This window comes from Trichechus manatus, unplaced genomic scaffold, assembly GCF_000243295.1.
Source record: "Trichechus manatus latirostris isolate Lorelei unplaced genomic scaffold, TriManLat1.0 scaffold00004, whole genome shotgun sequence".
Lineage (NCBI taxonomy): Eukaryota > Metazoa > Chordata > Mammalia > Sirenia > Trichechidae > Trichechus > Trichechus manatus.
The window spans coordinates 7,622,990-7,643,902 of record NW_004443940.1 but is presented as its reverse complement, the minus strand read 5'-3'; the positions used below and the strand labels follow the sequence as shown (position 1 = coordinate 7,643,902).

At 45.8% G+C, this 20,913-nt stretch overlaps 1 protein-coding gene across 2 annotated transcripts in view; it reads left to right on the top strand.

Annotated features, from left to right (window-relative positions):
* HK2 (hexokinase 2) overlaps positions 1 to 20,913 on the top strand; it is a 75,610-nt gene that overhangs the window by 2,549 nt on the left and 52,148 nt on the right. For both annotated transcript variants that reach the window (XM_023732447.1, XM_004369154.3), the window contains exon 2: positions 19,898 to 20,060. In XM_023732447.1, the coding sequence (XP_023588215.1) occupies positions 19,898 to 20,060 (163 nt within the window). The remainder of the gene's footprint in view (positions 1 to 19,897; positions 20,061 to 20,913) is intronic.

Below are 20,913 nucleotides of genomic sequence, written 5' to 3'. Positions count from 1 at the left end.
TTTAGTCTTTTAAAAAGGCCTTGATTTGGACTCTACTGAAATCCCCTTGTGATGACATTATCTTATACGTTCTGGGTTGCAGTCTGAGGGCATGGAAGGCTTAACCCCATCAGGATCACTTGTCTCCTGATGGACAAGCCTGTCGTTTCGTGCCAGTAGGATGAGAGTAAGGGCTATTTGTTCCCTTTTGCCTGTTGACGCTGTAACTTGAGCAAACACAAGCAGCATCTACTATGTACCAGGCGTCCCTGGGTGGTACAAATGGTTAACATGCTCAGCTGCTAACTGAAAGATTGGGAGTTCAAGTCTACCCAGAGGTGCTTTGGGAGAAAGTTCCGATGATCACCTTCCAAAAGGTCACAGCCATTGAAAACCCTATGGAGCACGGTTCTACTCTGACACACATGGGTCGCCATGAGTTGGAGTCAACAACAGCTGGATGTACCAGACACTATTCTAAGCCTTTTACATAGATTAGCTCATTAACATTCACAGCAACACTATGAGGTAGGTATAATTATTATCCCTGTTTTACAGGTGAGGAAACTGAGGCATGGAGAGGTTGAGTAACCTGGCTAGGGTCACTAGCTATTTTGTAAGAGGTGAGAAGTGAAGCCATGCAGTTAGGCTCCAGGGCGCCATGCCCTTGACCACATGCTTGCCTGCCTCTTTGGAGCATTAGTGAGCTTCATCACAATCTGTGTCTGAGTCCACTCATGGATGCCGGCAGCAGCCCCTCCTAGCACGTACGTCCAGAAAAGGAACTAGCTCCCCTCTTGGTTGGATTAATGGCACCAGTACCCTCTGGCCGTTCTGGCTAGGCCCCCTGGACTCATCTTCACTGACTTTCCTTTCAGATTGCTATACTCTTGTCCACTGGTCCCTGGGTTGTCTCAGAGACCTTCTGACAGGTTTCCCTTTTCCAGTCTCTTTCTGGAATCAGTTTGGATCTTTTCAGAAGCCTTGTAAGACGTCGGCTACTAAATGGCCTCTGCTCCTGCCTCTCCCAGCCTCCTCTTCTCCATCTTTTCAGTCTCCAAAGCCTTGAATCACCATTCTTCTAAATATCATCCCCGTTCACACTATGTTCTTTTGCTCTTGCCTGTTTTGTGGCCCTAACACTCTGCCTGACTTTTCTTCACTTACCTCCTTCCAGCTCAAATGCCACCTTCTCTCAAGCTTCTTCCTGCCACCTCCCCACTCCAGTGTGCCACATTACTGTGCTTGAGCCTTTCATGGCATTTGTTTCATTCCGCCACACACACTCGACTACTAACCTAAAGGTTGGCAGTTCGAATCTACCCAGTGGTGCTGTGGAAGAAGGTCCTGGCCATCTGCTTCAATAAAGATTACAGCCAAGAAAACCCTATAGAGCAGTTTTACTCTTTAACACGTGTGGTCGCCATGAGTTGAAATAGACTTGACGGCAACACGTCTGGTTTTTTTTTTGGCCATACATTAGAGTTGGTTGTTTTCAGTTTGGGTTCCTTCCTCAGGGCAGTGGGGAGCCTGTCCGTTCACCTCTGTAGCCATAGTTTCTAGCCACTGGTGAGGTGCTCGGTAAGCGCAAGAATGAAACAGGAAGGCTTCCAGGACAAAGAAGTAGAGTGAGGGCTGCAAGGAATGGAGGAAGATGGGAGGCAGCTGGGGGGAAGGCTGGTCCTGGGCTGAAGAAAGGGATGAATAGGTCTCAGGGCTGTTCCTTCGTTAAAGTGTGGCCTGAGGTTGAGGCTGATCCTGAGAGAGCTAGAGATAGAGAGGGGACTTCCTGTCCTCCAGCAAACTCAACGCTTTGTGTCCTGTCTGTGGAAAGATAGAGGATTCTTTTTGTTGATTGAGGTGTAATTAATACAAGATGCAGGATTTTTGTCTCTTAGGAATGAGAATCAGGGTTAACCATAGAAATGAGACGTCGTGTACATCCCTTTTAGCCATTAACCTAATCGTTTTACCACACGTAAACATGCTTTTACTCCAATCCTGGAATATAGATAGCTCATCTAGACTCCTTGCTGTATGAGCAAGGGATGGCTTTCAGCTCTGGACTTAAGAGAGAGGGGAATACCTTAGAAGCAGAAAGATTCAATGGAGCCCTCAAGAGTCAAGATAGACAAGAATCGTGATGTTTTCTTGAGAACCCACTATGGGTACAAGGACCTCTTGGTGCAATGTGGGAAATGGAAACTAAGACAACTTTGAGTTGTCTGGATAGATAAGCCTCCCACAAAAATTATTTACAGACACTAAAGGTTGGTGTATAATTAGCTCGGGCTGCAGGCAGTCAAAAGAAGGTGCATTACCATGGGTTAGTAGGGAGGTACTACTGAATGGAGCCTTGATATGTTTTGAGCACCTACTATGTGCCATGTGCTCCAGATAAGGGATTTAAGTACCTGCAGAGAACTACTGATTAAGACCTCCATGAGACTGTTTGTGACTGGGTTTACTGACATTGACACGTACAGCTTGTCTCATTGGTTCAGCTTGTAACATCTTAGTACCCTAATATTGTCCTTTTGCTGCTCTGAAGACAATTGATGGCAGTAGGAATATTTTGTTGCTTTTGCTAACCAAAGATTTATTTTATATTGCCAATCTTCTATCAGAGAGTGATAAGAGACACTTTTTTCTTTACCCACGAATGAATTAAAGTTCCCACTGAGGTTCCTTAGCTAACGCCAACTTTTTTCTTTTTTTTACATCACTTTTCAAAGTCAAACTTTTCCAGCACCCTGACGAGTTTGGGGACAGCTAGGGACCCTTTTCCAGGGGGTAATAAGAGCAACACAAACCACAGAGTTTTCTGAAAAAAATCTGGCAGCTGGAGTAAGGAGATCTGATGTATGAAAAGAACTCCAGAGCCCCAGAAAACTGGCTTTCTTTGTCCAGATACTTCCGGTTTAAAAGACCAACTCTTGACGAGAGGTTCCTCATTATCATTGTTGAATTTTGAAGTCAGCAAGTTTGGTTTGTTTTCCAACACTGTGTGTTGTCTGTCCTTGCCTTTTCAAAGCAGTAGGGGTCGGGGTGGGCCAAACCAAACCCCAGAGTTCACAGGATGTGTCTTCATATCCACTGATCACATGCTTCTACTGCAAGGTTTCTTAACCTTGCACTGTTGACCTTTTGTGCTGGATAATTTCTGTGAGGGGCTATTGCAGCCTATAATAAAGAGCAGAAAAGTCCACTCTACCCAAATTTATAGGCGCAAAGCCTGTGTTTTTTAATATTCATTTTACAGTAGCTTTGAACCAGGAGGGATTTTATCTCCCAGTGGACTTTGTCAATGTCTGCAGAAATTTTTGGTTGTAGCAAAGTGAAGATGGGGGATTGTTACTGGCGTCTAGTGGCCAGGGATGCTGCTCAATATCCTACAATGCATAGGACAGCCCCCACAACAAAGAATTTTCCAGCCCCAAATGTTAGCAATGCCAAGGTTGAGAAATTCTGCTTTAGAAGAACATTGTCTCCCCCTCTCAGCCAATTCCTTCACCCCCAGTAATCAAATGTATTGCTCATTGTCATACAGCTACTTAGTAGCTCCAAGTGGGACAGAAGCCCAGGGCTCCTCACCTCCTAAAACTATGCCACATCATGTTGGGAAATGACCTTTTATAAAAGGTGGTGACAGGCACCAGAGTCACCAGCAGATGTCCATGGTCCTTGGATGAAGGATGGATTTCCAGTTGTTTCCTCAACTAGAAGAATGTGGTTGGTGCAAGTTCTCCAGGAAGCCAGTGGAAGATAAGTCTGCTCAGTTGTCCTTCCCTGGCAGTGCCAAGGTTTCCATGGAGGCTGGGCATCAGCCAGTCTTCTGAACAAGACAGGCATGTGAGCTCACTAAACGTGAACCCAGGAGCTGCCATTGCTGGGGAGAAGGAGAGAGGGGCTGGTGACACCCACTGAGGGACAATCCGGCAGTCATTTGGAGAGGCTGTGTGTTGAGATGTTAAGCACAGATGCTCTGGGCCAGTCTCCATGGATTTGAATCCTAGCTCACCCTTAAACAATGGTGTGAACTTGGGCCAGTTACTTAATGTCTCTAGACCTCAGTTTCTTCATCTTGTAAAATGGGAAGAGTGTTTGAATAACACCTTAATATGGTTGTTGTAAGGATTAAAGAGAGAGTTACTATGTGTGAAGTTCTTAGAGCTGTATATGGTACAGAGACAATGCTTTATGTGTTAAATATTAAAAGAAAGATACACCTTTAGATACCCTGCTGCAATATCCATCCAGTCAGGAGCAAAGAGAGGCCATATTTCGACATGGATAATTCCCAAGGGCTTCTTTCAGGGTATGTATGTTCAGGCCCTTTGCAAATACCTTTTTTTCAGTAACATAAATGGCGACTATACACGTGGACCTTGCTGGATGGAATACGCAGGAATCAAATTGACTATATCTGTGGGTGGAGAAGCTCAATATCATCAGTCAGGACAAGGCTAGGTGCCAACTGCAGAACGAACCATCAATTGCTCATATGCAAGTTCAGCTTCAAGCTGAAAAAAATCAAAACAAGTCCACCAGAGCCAAAATATGACCTTCAGTTCATCTCACCTGAATTTAGAAACCATCTCAAGAATAGATTTGACACACTGAATAGTAATGACTGAAGACCAGACGAGTTGTGGAATGACATAACGGACATCATACATGAAGCAAGCAAAAAGTCATTAAAAAGACAGTGTAGGAAAAAAAAGACCAAAATGGATGTCAGAAAAGACTCTGAAACTTGCTCTTGAATGCAGAGTAGCCAAAGCTAAAGGCAGAAATGAGGAAATGACAGAGCTGAACAGAAGATTTTAAAGAGTGTCTCGAGAAGACAAAGTAAAATATTAAAAAGAAATGTGCAAAGACCTGGGTTAGAAAACCAAAAGGGAAGAGCATGCCCAGAATTTCTCAAGCTGAAACAACTGAAGAAAAAATTCAGGCCTCGAGTTGCAATATTGAAAGATTCTATGGGCAAAATATTGAATGATGCAGGAAGCATCAAAAGAAGATGGAAGGAATACACAGTCACTGTACCAAAAAGAATTGGTTGATGTTCAACCATTTCAGGAGGTAGCATATGATCAAGAACCTATGGTACTGTAGGAAGAAGTCCAAGTTGCACTGAAGGCACTGGTGAAAAAGAAGGCTCTAGGAATTGATGGAATACCAATTGATATGTTTCAACAAATGAATGCAACCCTGGAAGTGCTTACATGTCTATGCCAAGAAATTTGGAAGACAGCTATCTGGCTAGCCGACTGGAAGAGATCCATGTTTGTGCCCATTCCAAAGAAAGATGATCCAACAGAATGTGGAAATTATTGAACAATATCCCTAATATCACATGCAAGTAAAATTTTGCTGAAGATCATTCAAGGGCAGTTGCAGAAGTACATTGACAGGGAACTGCCAGAAATTCAAGCTGGATTCAGAAGAGGACATGGAATGAGGGATTTCATTCCTGATATCAGATGGATCTTGGCAGAAAGCAGAGAATATCAGGAAGATGTTTACCTGTGTTTTATTGACTATGCAAAGGCATTTGACTGTGTGGATCATAACAATTTATGGATAACATTGTGAAGAATGGGTATTTCAGAACACTTAATGAAGAAGATATGCAGATGACACAACCTTGCTTGCTGAAAGTGAAGAGGACTTGAAGCACTTACTGATGAAGATCAAAGACTACAGGCTTCAGTATGGATTACTACCTTAATGTAAGGAAAGCAAAAATCCTAACAGCTAGATCAATAAGCAACATCATGATAAACTGAGAAAAGATTGAAGTTGTCAAGGGTTTCATTTTACTTGGATCCACGATCAACGCCCATGGAAGCAGCAGTCAGGAAAGCAAATGATGTATTGCATTGGGCAAATCTGCTGCAAAAGACCTCTTTAAAGTGTTAAAAAGCAAAGATGTCACTTTGAGGACTAAGGTGTGCCTGACCCAAGCCATGGTATTTTCAATTGCCTCATATGCATGGGAAAGCTGGACAATGAATAAGGAAGACCCAGGAAGAATTGATGCCTTTGAATTATGGTGTTGGTGAAGAATATTGAATATACCGTGGACTGCCAGAAGAACGAACATATCTGTCTTAGAAGGAGTACAGCCAGAATGCCCCTTAGAAGGGAGGATGGTGAAACTTCGTCTCACATAATATGGACTTGTTATCAGGAGGGACCAGTCCCTGGAGAAAGGATATCATGCTTGGTGTCTTAGTTATCTAGCGCTGCTGTAACAGAAATACTGCAAGTAGACGGCATTAACAAACAGAAATTTATTATCTCACGGTTTAGGAGGCTAGTAGTCCAAATTCAGGGCACCAGCTCCAGGGGAATGTTTTCTTTCTGTGTTGGCTCTGGAGGAAGGTCCTTGTCATCAATCTTCCCCTGGTCTAGGAGCTTCTCAGCACAGTGACCCCAGGTTCAAAGAATGCGCTCCGCTCCTGGCTCTTCTTGCTTGGTGGTAATGAGGTCCCTTTTCTCTGTTTGATTGTCTTTTATATCTCTAAAGAGACTGACTCCAGATATGAAATAATCTTGTAGATTGAGTCCTGCCTCATTAACATAACTACCTCTAATCCTGCCACATTAACATCATAGAGGTTATGATTTACAACACATAGGGTCAGATCACAAAATGGTGGACAACCACACAACTAGGAATCATGGACTAGCCAAGTTGACACACATTTTTGGGGGACACAATTCAATCCATAACACTTGGTCAGCTAAAAAGAGGAAGACCCTCAATGAGATGGATTGACACAGTGGCTGCAACAATTTGCTCAAACATAGCAAAGACTACGAGGATGGTGCAGGACCGGGTAGTGTTTCGTTCTGTTGTGCATGGGGTCGCTGAGTTGGAATCAACTTGAAGTCACCTAACAACAACAGTGTTCAGGCTCATTTGTGCTGTCTGGCTGTTGTTGAATTAGATAAGAGACAGAAAGGGGAGGAGGCTGGAGAATGGAGGGTGGAGAGTTGCTGAAGCTGAGGAAGAAGGATGCATCCTCACTGCCCCCTCCAACTTTGCAGACCTTTTCTTTCTTGGGCATAGGAGGCCCATCCATGAGCTCTTCCTCTTGTTTTCTTTCTGGCCCTCTGGGGAGGTAACATCTTCATTCGGGGTCTTTAGGACATGTTGCTCATTGATGTACCTCAGGTTGAAGTACTCTTCTTTGACAAGTCATGAAAGACACAGCTGTACTGAATGATCACAGCTTTAGTACTGAATGATCACAGCTTTAGTCCCAACTCCTTTTCTCCATGCTGTGGAGAAACCAAATCATCATCCCCTCCTCAAACCTCTGTCCACCAATACCTTCCCTGAAAGCAGGAGGGCAGAGGCTCTGGTTGCTGAGGTCTCTTACATCAGGGAATTTGTTTTCTCATGTGGTAGAGTTTGCCAATGGGATACTTGTTCACTCCTCTTCACATCCACCCCCAACTCTGGCTACCCCTGGGAAAAGCTCTTGAGGTCATGCGTTGTAGAATCACAGGACCACATCACGCTAGCTTTGGGTCCCATTTGCCGTTGGAGTTTCCCATGAAGGGAACTGGACCTTCTGAACAGATTGAAAGCTTCTGCCATCTCCATGTTCTTTTGGCACACTGGGTGGCGGTTTCCCAGCCGTCTTGGGCCTCAGCAGAGAGCTCTTTGCCTCTCATATACAGACCCTGGGCTGTTGAACGTGGTCCCTTCTGTTGACTTTGGGATGCCTGGGACCCTTGACAAACCTACACACTTCACTCCCCCTCTCTCCCTTGGAGGGCCTTTGTCTTATCCAAACTGAGTCAGGAGGCTTGGTCCTGTTCCTGAAGGGATAGTAGGCAGAGAATCTCATTTCCCTGAAGTGCTGCCCTATTTTGGGGCTGGTCATACTTTTGGCACTTGTCTGCAGATCGCTAAATATTTCCCTGACATACCTTCCCCAGAGGGACCTTGGTAAAAACTTATATCAACATAATCTAGGAGAATGAGTTGGGGCTCTGATCAGAACCTGACACTAGGAGCCTTTGGGGTCCACCCACCTAGCCTTCCTGCTTCTCTTCACCCTCAGCTTGGCATCCATGCCACGCAGTGGCCCATGTTCTTTAAAGATTGGATTCCCAACCTCTTCCTTCCTGCTGGCGTTTTCACATGTCAGATAAACTGACTGATAGCTTTAATTAGTGAGGACATTCAAAGCTGCCACTTTTCCTTCTTTCCCATTTGAGGGACTTTCTCCTCCTGCTTACTGCTTCTTCTCAGATTTTCCTATGTCTCAACCCCTCCATGAAGCCTTCCAGCCATATCCCATCAGTTCTTCCCCATGACATCATAAAGATTTTAAAGAACATACACAGTACTTAGTGCTAAGCTCTGTCTACACATTCTACATGTAGTAACCCAGGTCATGGTCAAGCAGCCCTCCAGGGTAGGCACTGTTGTTATCTATTACTTAGATAAGGATGTTGAAGGGCAGAAAGGGGCAGTAACTTGCCCAAGGGTGCACAGCAGTAAGTGACAGAGCCAGAATTCAAATTTATCTGGCTCCAGAGTCCCTGCCCTTAACCCCAGTGCAGGGCTGCTGGTATAACTGGAGATGGCCAGTTATGTTTCGCTTTCCTGGGGTTATGAGTCGGGTGCAGAGCTGGGAAGGGACTTTTGGGATCATCTAGCGCTAAACCATTTGTTTTACAGATGAGGAACCGAGGTGCTCTGTACTAAGGGACCAGCCCAAGCTTACATAGGACAAGCCCCAGAGGTGGAACCCAGGTTCTTGGTGCCCAGCCTGTCCCTTTTCAGTACCACTTATGCTGTGTGAGCTCCTTTTACCTTCAGGTTTGGGTTGCCCAGAAATAAAGGAAGGCTTTGCTTTGTGATCTGTACATAGGATGGCCTTGTAATTTATTGTCCATACTGGGTACTTTTGAGAATGAACGGGGTGCTATTAATAGTCATGGTGACCCCTTGTGTGTCAGAGTAGAACTGTGTCCCACAGGGTTTTCAATGGATGATTTTTCAGAAGTACATCACCAGGCCTTTCTTCTGAGGCACCTTTAAGTGGGCTCGAACCGCCAACTCTTTGGTTAGCGGCTGACCGTGTTAACTATTTGTACCAACTGACTTCATGGCAACTGGTTTTATTAACATTTATGTTGCTACCCTAGACATAAACAGATTATCCTGGGTAAACTGGGATGTATGGTCACCCTAGCTATCGTGGGTGTGGTCACACGGTACTGGGTTTTTGGCTGCATTGTGCGTGGGGCAGACTGAGGAGATCTGGGACTGGATATGGTGCAGAGAGGCAGACCCATAGAGATTTGATCTAGCAGGTGGACCAGTTGGCAGCAGACAGGAGTGGGCAAGAGGCTGAGGGGCAGACTGTGGTCCCTGGTATGGGACTGTCCAGGGGAAGGCAGAACCTGACCCCTAGGGAGCATGGGGTAGTAGTCAGGAAACCCAGGTAGATGAGAGGAGATGATGTTGCTGCCAGGACCGGGTAAAGCAAGGCCACAGGCCTGAAGAGCAAGGTCACATGGAGCACCTAAACCCAAAACCAAATCCATTGCCATTGAGTCGATTCTGACTCATAGCGACCCTATAGTACAGATTAGAACTGCCCCATAGGGTTTCCAAGGTTTTAATCTTTACAGAAGCAGACGGCCACATTTTTCTCCTATGGAGCAGCTGGTGGGTTAGAACTGCCAACCTTTTGGTTAGCAGCTGAGAGCTTAACCACTGCACCACGAGGGCTCCCTATAGAGCGCTGGCTGGTCTAGAGTAGCCTGTTCTTCCCCTTACCCCAAGTTACTCTCCCTGCTCTTCTATTTGGGACTCCCATAGCCCCTTGGGTGTCACCAAAATATCAAAGATAAATATTTCTTGAGACACCTCAGGTTTTGAGCACCGAGATAGCTGCTGGTGTTACAAACATGAAGACAGGCACAGGTAGTGGGCGCCTTCTGTCCTCTGGGACTAGTGTGGGCGAGAGACACAAACTGTCGAAAGTGTGTTGGCATCACCGCCTGGGGGGTTTGGGGAAGATATCTGGGGAGAGGGTATTTGTGCTGGGCCCTGAAGGGTGAGCACAAGTTTGCTAGGCCAGAGAAGAACACTCTAGGCGGGGGACGGGGGCCAACACATATACGTTTCTAACCTTTTCAAGACAAATGCTCCTCAGAAATTGTACTGATGTGTGTGATTTAAGTGATTGTAAATCCATATTTTATTACAGTGAAAAAAACTGTCCACTCTCTGCCCTTACTCTCTGTTTCTGCTTATTTGTTGACATAGTTGCCTCTGACCAATAGAGTGAGCCCTTTGCAGATAAAGACTGGTGTCTGCTTTATTCTGGTATCCTCAGTGCCTAGCCCTGGCACACAGTTGGCGCTCAATCAGTATCTGCTGGTAAATGAAGTGTGCCAGGGTCACATATGTCAGGGACATATTATCCTTCACATTACTGTCCCACAGTCAGAAAAGGGTGTCTGTGGAGAGGGGGACCCCAGGATGGGTATCCCAAATGCCCATCTCCTGGATCCCTGATGGGGGCTGTGCCACCTGATGTCTGTCTGGCTGTAACTCAAGGCAGCTGTGAGGGAGAACTGGAAGAACAGGAAACGCTGTGACTCAGGGCAGTGCAACAGGATCCTGGAGGAGTGGCCCACGTGCCTCCCTGGTCAGCCCCACACTTACCCTGCCACGCCGTTGAATGACTTATGACTGTACAGTGTGTCAGAGCTGGATCTCCTGAGGTGGTGTGGCAGCCACAGTGAGGGTCCCCCGTGTGCCATCTGAGGGAAGGGTTATCGCAGGCCTGTTAATTTGGTCAGCTGGCTGTCAGAGCACAGGAGACTTAAGGGATTGCTGACCTGCTCTTTTGTCGCCTTCTCCCCAACTCATCTTTTCTTTTTTTTTAATCAGAAACATCTGGTCTTCCCTTGGCAACTGTACAGGATGAACTTGCTGCTCTGCGGCCCTCCCAGCTGGAGTCTTTGAGGGCAGGCCAACTTTTCCGGGATGGGCACACCTGTGCCTCAAGTTAGGGCACTTGGCCGGCCACCGGATGTTGTGGGTCTGCCAGGAACTTGGCCTGTGATTTGAAGAGGCTTCTTGAAGCCTTGGTTTCCTTGTGAAAGACTGTGGTAAAGCAATGGCAAAGGAATAATGGAAAAAATATGAAATCTTTTGGAAACAAAGTTGCAAGCATGTGTCAGCACAGAGTCACTGGAAGGCTCTGTATGGCTGATTTTAAATTACGGCTTACCTCTCTGGTGGTCCTCTTTTGATCTCCTTTGTGCCTGTGGACCATGTGTAGTGAGTAAATTTAGGAGTCCCTGGGCGCCTCAGGAGGTGGCCCTGGAGATCTGCATCTGAAAGGTTACCAACCCAAAAAAACCCGTTGTCATGGAGTTGATTCTGACTCATAGTGACCCTATAGGACAGAGTAGAACTGCCCTGGAGGGTTTCCAAGGAGTGGCTGGTGGATTCGAACTGCCAACTTTTTGGTTAGCAGCCAATCCCTTAACTACTTCACCACCAGGGCTCCTCTGAAGGATTACAGCCTTGAAAACTCTATGGGGCAGTTCTACTCGGCACACATGGAGTCGCCATGAGTCAACCGACTCAACAGCAACTAACAGCAGCAGCAGTAACGACAACAGTGAGTAAGTTAGGGCCTAGAAAGTCCCCATGCCTTTTTTCTCCTACATTTTTAAAGTTGACATTTAATATACATATAGGAAATTGAACACTATCCAGATCCAGTACCAGTGCTAGTTTCTGGTACTAACCGGTACTAACTAGTACTAATACCCCCCAAACCCCTGCCCACCACCACTAAGGGAAGCCACTATTCTGACTTCTAATAGATCCGTGTGGTCTGTTTTTGTACTTAATACAAAGGGACTTGTACAGCATGTCCCCTTTTGTGTCTGATTTCTTTCACCCAACGTTATGAGGTTCATCTGTATTGTTGCATGTAGCTGTAGATGGGGTATTCTTATTGCTCAATAGTATCCCCCTACCTTGTTTTGAAAGGAGCCCTGGTTGTGCAATGGTTAAGCACTCAGCTGCTAACTGAAAGGTTGGCAGTTTGAACCCACCTGCAACTCCATGGGAGAAAGATATGACAATCTGCTTCTGTAAAGATTTACAGCCTTGGAAACCCTGTGGGGCAGTTCTATGAATCAGTATTAACACCATGGCAATGGGACCTTGTTTGGACCAAGGTTGAATTAACAAAACAGACGAGAAGAGTCAAAAGCCTTCACTTCAAGAGGGCGAGGTCTTTCATAAATTTTGAGGAGACCAGGTTGGAGCCTTGGCTTAATATATAGGTGACCTGACTGTATCTTCAAGGCAAGAATGTGACTGTTAAGAAAGCTGAAATTCATTTGGTGTGCTTGAGGGGGTCTAGGAAAAGCTAACAGGTAGGAATTAGCTAGTGTTTACCCTGTACCACCTGGAGAGGAGATTGTACATACTAAGTCTGATATATCCAAAGAGTGGAGAAGGGAAATCCAGCTGTGCCTCAGGGTGTCCTTGCGTCCTTGGCTCTGATTTCTATATGCTTGCGGAGTTACTTTGTTATCTGATTTGCTCACCTGAATTTACCCCTCTACTAGGAGGTGTATCCTGCACAAAAGACTGATGAGTATTTGCTCATTCATGTCTTATTTATTTTTCTGCCTGCTTGCTGAAAGAATTTGGTGATTTGGTTCAGCTTTCAGTAAAAGGATTTCTAGAATAAGAGTCATGGAATTAGCAGAGATGATTACCAAAAACTTAGACTAAGGAGAGTTAACTGGAGTTGAGGACAGAGTTCTGAGCTTCCTGAAGTTCAGGCAAAAAGGACAGCAGTCCTTGAACCAGTCATTTCAATCTCATTGGCCTGTGGCAGGAAGTATGTGTCTGGGCAGACAAACTTTCTCCAGAGACTCAGCCCTGCAGGGAACTGACTGGCTATGGAAGAGTCAGTGAAAGACATTGCAGCTCTACACAGTGGGATGATGTTTATGGTCCTTCCTTCCCTTGACTGAAAATGGAAAGATTAAATCATACTAACAAAAACACTTTAGTAGGGAGCTAATGTAACGTAGTGAGGGTGAGTAGCTTTCTGGTATACCTCGAATTCATTATCTCCTTCCATGACTTGAGGCTTGCCTTCTGAATCTTTTCACATGCTCTGCCTCCCATCTCAAGATCCAGGTTCATCCACTAAGATACTTTAGGCCAGAAGCAATCTCCCCTGAATGCAGGTCTCACAGGACACCTGCTCACATTGGTGACACTTCTGTGGGCTGCCTTGTAGCATACTTACCTTTCTTATCTACCAAGATCCATCTGTCCATTCACTCCAGAGATTTTTATTGGGTCCACAATATGAGCCAGGTTCTGTGCTAGCTTGTAAACTCCTAAAGAGCAGGGATCTTGATTTTTAAATTATATTTCTGTGCACTGTATTACTTTGTATATAGTTGGTGTTCAATAGATGCTACATAAAATGGAATAAGCTGGGGTCACAACACTGGTCAGGGATTCAAAGGCTGAAGGATAGGGATCTTACCTATTTAGAAGATGCAATTTAAGGTTTCTTTTCTTCTACATTTTCTTTTTAAACCTCTTAAGGACTTGTAGCACTTTATGCAACAAACTGTCAAAGTTACAGTATTGCTATCTTCTAGCCATAGTTGATTAGGAACAATTTCCCACTGAAAGCACGTAGAATAACCTTAGGATTCAGGCAGTGACTACCAGTCATTCCATTGAAATTGACCTGTGAGATGAGATGGGCCATGCTGGACCATCAGGGCTGTTTTTTATTATTTTTGGCAATAGAATAAGACATCTGGGCATCCAGGTTCTAGTATCAATTGTGTGACCTTGATTAAGGCTGTTCCCTGATGGGACTCAGTTTCTTGAGGTCCTTTCCAGCTCTCACCTCCAGACCTTCCTTTTCAGGCCTTCCCTGTACTTGGCTAGGACTGCCTCTGCCCACCAGGACACCTGGATGCCACACTTTAAAACGGAGCCTCTCTGAGGGTGATCTTCTGTTCCTTTCATTCATCGTGTTATTACCATGACACCATTTCCCCTTGTTTTAGTGCTGGCCTGGAGGAGAATACCGGCACTTAAAGGCGATGGACTTCCCTTACTGGGTATTATCTTAGTTCATAAAGAGTAGGGGTTAACTTCTCTTTATGGCTTCCCCTGCCCCCGCTCTCAGTTCTACAGAGGAAGCGGGCATGTAAGATGGGTGTGTTATGGGAAAAAGAAACTGACTAAAATTGCCCAATGAGGAAGTTCTAATCTTATCAAGATTGCTAAATACATTTCATCTAAGACTGCTATCTCTTTCTCTAACATACATCTTCACCTCGAGGCAGGCAGGTGCCTCCTCAGGCCTCAGCCAGGTTTTGCTCCAGCCTGCCTCTATTTCCCTAGCCTGGAATGTCCCCTCCTTTCCCCCTTTCTTTCTGATAGAGGTTTAAAGAGAAGCAGCCCAGCTGTGGTAGGCCATACACCCACCATAGAAAGGGAAGGAACAATTTGGGGAAACAGCCTTGCTTTGTCACCCCTGAGTGTAACTAAGTCAGGTTAAGAAATATCCTTGAACCTTCCAAGGGTGACATTGGCAGAGGGGACTCTAGAATAAAAGAGAAAAAGGGTGGAACTCCTTAATCAACTACTGACTTTCAAAGACTCCAGGCAAAAAAGTAGTCAAACGACCTTCAGCAGTGTTGAACAGAACATGACCTGCTGTTCTCGCATCCCTGGCATGGCCAAGAAATGAGTCCTATGCCGTGGATACCAGCTCAAGGATAAGGGAAGATTCCTGAGCCCCCAACCCTAGAGTGTCAATACAGCTAGTCTGGAGTGGATCTTGAGAATTATTACTATATGTAAAAGCTCCTCACATGATTCTGATGTGCAGCCAAGTTTGTATTTAGCAATTCTTATTCTAAGTGGCAGAATGGGAACTAGCAGAAGTTCCCAGAAAGTAAATTTGTCTCAGAACGAGGAATTGCTTTCTAGCCACTAAAGCTGGAATTTAGAGAAGTAGTGAGCTTCTCACAATAGGATGCATTCAAATCTAGGCTAGATGAGGTAAGATGGGGTAAGGAAGGAAACTCGAAAGTGCTCTATGTTTAGTGGGATTTTGAACTAGTTACCCCAAGGGCCATTGATTCTTAAGATTCTGTGACTAGTTTTAGCCCTAGTTCCACTGTCCTGTCTATGCTTGGTATCTCCTTAATGACTTTCTCCCGTGACTTTGGGCCTAGCATTCTCTCTTTCAAAACAGACTGTGGGTGAAAATTGGCAGGATTCTGAAAAGTGCATCGCTTCCCTTCCAATCCAGGAAAATGGTCTTTGCATGCGGCTGTTCCTTGTGCTCACTTCCCCTGGCCGCCATTCACCCTAATACACCTGTGCCTGCCAAGGCTGGGGAGACCCCAGTGGTATGTTTAAGAAGCTGTGTCATTAGCTGATTAATCCTCTCTTCTTGAGTGGCCCTAATAAACTCTGGGCAGATACAGCATCATACCTAGGTGCCATTCACTCCTGAGTTTTGAGAGTTTAAGACCTCTAAGGTGAAAGGGGAGAAGTTTGGGCCAAAGTGTTATACTTGCATTTTACACAGATATTCCATACCTTTCTTTTAGTTTTGTCATGTGATGGAGAGGAAACCAAAGCCCTGGAGCCACCGAAGAAACCACAGGGCAGAGAGTGCTGGCCCACACTAAGGGGCCCCAGGACAGGTGAGGGTGGTGGTTCTGAGGACCTGGCTTTACAGCCAGACTGGCCTTGGTTTGAATCCAAACTCTGCCCCTCACTACCCATGTGACCAGTGAAACACTAATAATATGAAAGTTTTACAAAATGATAGTGGGGATCAAGTCAGTAAAGCACACTGGATGGGGTCCCACAGGTAAGAGATGCTTAATAAATGTTTATCTATGGTAACTATCATTGTCATTGTTTTTGTCTGTCCTTGAACACTTGAAAGATGATTATAATCTATTAGTCAAAGGGCCACATGACTTCAGTAAAGGATGACCATTTAACTTGTTAGATTTTTTAAGGGTTTAATACCTATAGAGAAAGGATGAGAAGTATCAACTGGATTTCCAACAAGTCTTGTAGAGTTTAAACACTGAAGATAGATTAAGAATGGCCTCTGTAGACTTGTGGCCACTTTTTTGAGTATGTGACTTCACGCTCCAAGAAGTCGTAGTAGAACCTTCTAAGGAGGCAATAAAAGCTCTACTCATCTATGCAGGAACTCTCTTGCCCCTTTGTAAACATCCACATCTATGTGTGGAGTGGAGTGACAGCAAGGCTTGTTGGCCCTCTTCTCTCTTTGGGAAAATAATTAGGTGAGAGCTTTGTATGGGACATTGCATGACGATGTCCAGAGACATGTCTGCTGCCTCTGCTGACCTCTGGCCAGCCACCTCCATGGGTCTTGCTTTCCGCTGTCTGCCCTTCATGTCTGCGTTGGGGTATAACTGGAGTAGAAGATGGCCTTCTCGTAGGCCATGGCCAGCCTGAATGCACTGCAATGCCATTGGCTTGTGTAGACACTGCTGCTATCCAGCAGAAAAGGAGTGGTCACCTAGCTGAGTGGATGAGAGCACAGAGTAGCCAGGCCACTTGGTGCAATCCCAGCTCGGCCCTTTGTGTCCATATGACTATGGGCAAGTTGACTTCACCTCTCTGCAGAATGGAGGTAACAACACTGCCTGTCTCACAGGGCTGCTGTGAGGATTAGGTGACTTAATGTGTGTAAAGCCTTCAGAACAGGGTCTGGCACAAAGCAAGTGCCATGTAAGTGTTTGCTGTTATTACTGCTGCCCACGGAGGGCATATGGATTGTTTCTGGACATGGCCTGGCATAGGCCTCTGTTCTGGGTGGCCCTGGGCTTTGTACATTAACATCGAGAGGTATAAATCGTGAGGTAGCATTCCTGGGCCAGCCAAGGTGTCACTGGATCTGAAGTGGGAGGCCTCTGGGAGGGGGGTAGTAAAAGTTGCCCTGGGGTTCCAGGGTCCCTGGAGACTGCTGGAGATTTGTCTCTCACTTCACCAATTGGGAGGCGGCTTGCTGGTGTTGGGCTGAAGCTGCACTCTTTTACCTTCTGGGGGCCTGCAGATGTCATTACAGGTGAAGAAACCCAGGCCTCCTCAGGTACACCCTGGCCTCCTGGTCTTTTAGGAAGCTGAGGGCAGTGACCCAGCTCTGGGTGGGGTCTGGCGCCCCACAGCCCCACAGGCTGAGGCAGACCCAGAATGGCAGTAGGCTCAAGGCTGTGAGGCACCAGGAGTCGGAAACAGAATGAACTGTTGATTCTTCCTGATTTACACTGATGGCTTTAGATAATCTGAAGTAGTTTTTTATCAGGAGTCCCTGGGAGGTGCAAACAATTAAACTGCTCAGCTGCTAACTGAAAAGCTGGCAGTCCGAGTCCACCCAGAGGCACTTCAGAAGAAAGCCTGGCTATCTGCTTCGGAAAAGTCAGTGGTGGAAAACCCTATGGGGCACAGTTCTACTCTGACACACATGGGGTCACCATGAGCTGGTATCGGCTCAACAGCAACTGGCAGTTAGCTTTTGGATAAACGCTAGCAACAAGGGAGTTCTGGGATATCCTCATTTTTGCTAATTCCAAATCAAACATGGCAAGCTGGTCTCTCCCCCAGGGCCTGTTCAGCAGGAGGAAATTGCCCGCCTACTATTCTCTGCTTCTATTCTCTCCTTCCCCAGTCCATACCAGGATTATGTCTGTCAATATTGTCGTAGAAATTAAACTCATGGCAATTGTGGACAGGGGCAGGCTGATTCACCAGACTCTTCTGTGCCTTGCTTACAGCTGCTTTAGCTTTTTATCCCAGACTGTGATCTTTCAGCTTTTGGGATCTTAGAAGAATGATACAAATTAACACTGTCAGGATCTTTGAAATGATCTGGAGAGGCCACACTCATTGTTTTATAGCAGAGGAAACAGCCCCAAAGAGAAGGATTAACCCCAAATCCTACAGGGTGTTAGTATAAGGCATGAAAGAAGGATATGAGTAAGGGGAATTTTCTATTTTTTTGTCACAAAGGAGGGCACTGGCTTTGTTCTTTCCTTAAAGGATTAAACACCTTTTCCTGTTCTCTGGAAATTTTAGGCTACAGATTTAGCTTAAAAAAAAAAAGAAGTCCTGACGGAAATTCTGGAAAATATAATAGACTATAATATGAATGGTTTGGGAGAGCTAGTTATAAAAGTTTGTGCTCCTTCGTCAGAGTTGGGCGGGGCTGAAGGACAGGCAGGCATTGATTTGTGTTTCCTGCAGGATAGCACTAGTAATGGGCAAGCTTTACCCTTTGGCGTCCTGGAGTCTCAGAGTTGGGAAGAGCAGTGTCCGTTCCAGTCCCTCAGTTTGCAGGTGAAACTGGGAGGACCATGGGGCCCACACCTTGAGGCACAGTAGGGACCTGGCCTCAAGGCGTCTGGTTCTTTCTACCCCTGCCCTCCTGCTGGCCAGCAACCTCTCTTATCGCAAACCAAAACCATGTTTAACGGTCACCCCATGTGTTACAGGGTAACACTGCCCCATAGGGTTTTCTTGCCTGTGATCCTCACAGAAGTAGTTCGTCAGGCCTTTCTTCTTTCATGCAGCTGGATGGGTTTGAACTGCTAACCTTTAGGTTAGTAGTCGAGTGCAATCTGTTTGTACCATCCAGGGACCTTCTATCGCAGATGATGCTGGTGAAAACATTGGTATTGTGGAAACTTCTGTGCCTCGTTGATGGGTTTCTATCAGACCTTTTCCTGATAGGAGAAAACTGAGAATAGCCATGGCCAAGGCAGACGGGAGCTTTCAAGAAGGAAATTGAGAGGTCCTCTTGATGCTTCTCCTCGTGTTAAATCTGGGAAAAGCTCATCTCTGAGGATAGCAGAGGCTGTGCTATTATTTATATAGAGTTGTATTATGTGTCAGGCACTATACTAGGCTCCAGGATTACAAGGTTGAACAAATAGACATGGTTCCTGCCCTTGGTGCTTAGGGTTCACGGGAGACATAAACTCTAATAAATACATACTTCCAAATTATGGATGATGTGGAGGGAAGAGCCTAGGTTCTTAGGGAGGATCAGAGAAGGCCTCCGTGGAGAGTCCTGAAGGCCTGGTAGCTAGGCCTCGCAGATGAAGAGCAGGGTAAGGGGCTGCAGGACGTGTGTGCACGGTCTTGAGAAAGACCAGTTGAGTGAGTTAGAATTGAAGGGACAGAATCTGTATGAGGAGTGTAGAGCCACAGGCTGAGATGGAAGAGGTAGATAGAAGCCAGATCACGGAGGGCCTTGGGAGGATGTGGGGTTTTGCTGTCACGGGAAGCTATTGAAGGGTTTGAAGCAGGAGAACAGCAGGGTCTGGCTATGGGTGGAAAACGGATGGAAAAGATTAACAGTAGAATTGGGGATTGTGTAAGTCCAGGCAAGAGGAGATGGCTGCTTGGCCTAAGGTGAGGGGTGGTAGAAGTGACTTGACTGGCCACGGTGGGTATGGGGAACAAGAGGTAGCAGTTAGTAATGAACTCTGGCTCCAGGGATTTTGTCACAGGCATTTAGACCCAACCTGTCTGCAAGAACTCTCCTCTTCCCTGATATGCTTTTCCCTTGGTCTTCATCATTTTCTATCTACCTATTTTCTCAAGCCAGAAATAAAATAAATCCTATTTTCATTTTTAGTTTTTAAAAGAGAAAATCCTGTCATAGATTCCTATGAAGTGGTCTTTAATAAACTGTATTAAACAGATTTTATTCTTCTGCAGGGCGTAGTGACGTTCCACAATACAGGCCTGCACCATAGTTTATTTAACCTACATGTCTCTTCTCTTGTTTTCCCCCTCTTTCAGGTCGACCAGTATCTCTACCACATGCGTCTCTCTGATGAGACCCTTGAGGAGATCTCTAAGCGGTTCCGCAAGGAGATGGAGAAAGGGCTTGGAGCCACCACCCACCCTACTGCTTCAGTGAAAATGCTGCCCACCTTTGTGAGGTCTACTCCAGATGGGACAGGTACTGCACTTGTGGGAATGGCTCTGGGTGTACCATTACTGGAGGGTTGTTTGGGGGGCTTTTCTCTGGGACCCAAAGAACCACGTGTCAGTGAAGGTTCTTTGGGTTCAAGCCTCAGTAACCAACCCTGGCAAATGTAAGCATACAGGGAAGTTAACAGAAGGATGTGGGGCAACTGGAAGACTGGAAAGCAGGCAGCCTTGGGGGCCAAGGTAGAAGTACGTTTTTGTCGGTCCCACCAGGGCACTGCTGCTGGGTGCATGCCTGCCAGCCGTTTGCTTTCCATCCATGTGCTGAGAAAGGCTGCTTGGCTCAGCTTGGGAGGGTGGCGTGCTTTGATTTTACAGTCCACTGAGACTGTACACAGTGGTGGAGATGAACTACACCAAACACACCGTAAGATGGTCACAGCCATAGGCCGTGGCAGTCACTCACTGGCCCACTGTACAGGTACGGCGTCCAACTGGCACATCCTGTAGGCATGCTAGAGAAACAAGGCAGTCAGATTTTCCCAGATTGTTCCCTGAACCTCACAAAAGAAAGACTACTAGAAGTTCACATAAACTTGGGAAAATGTGAAGTACTACAGTGTATATTGGAGCATTAAAATCTGAAGCCTTCCAGTAAAGAGCTTGTGAAATTCGGTTTAATCCATATTTCATGCCACATTGCCCAGCAATTAATTTAATCAAATTAGAGAAAAGGGTGATAGTAGAGATAGCAGGTTAGGGCTAGATCACAGAGGGCCTTGAATGCAAGCTTAAAATGTTTGGTCTTTCTTCAGTAGGCATTGGGGAGTAATGGAAAGTTTCTGAGGGTGTGAACAGAACTATCTTGGGTAACAAACATCATC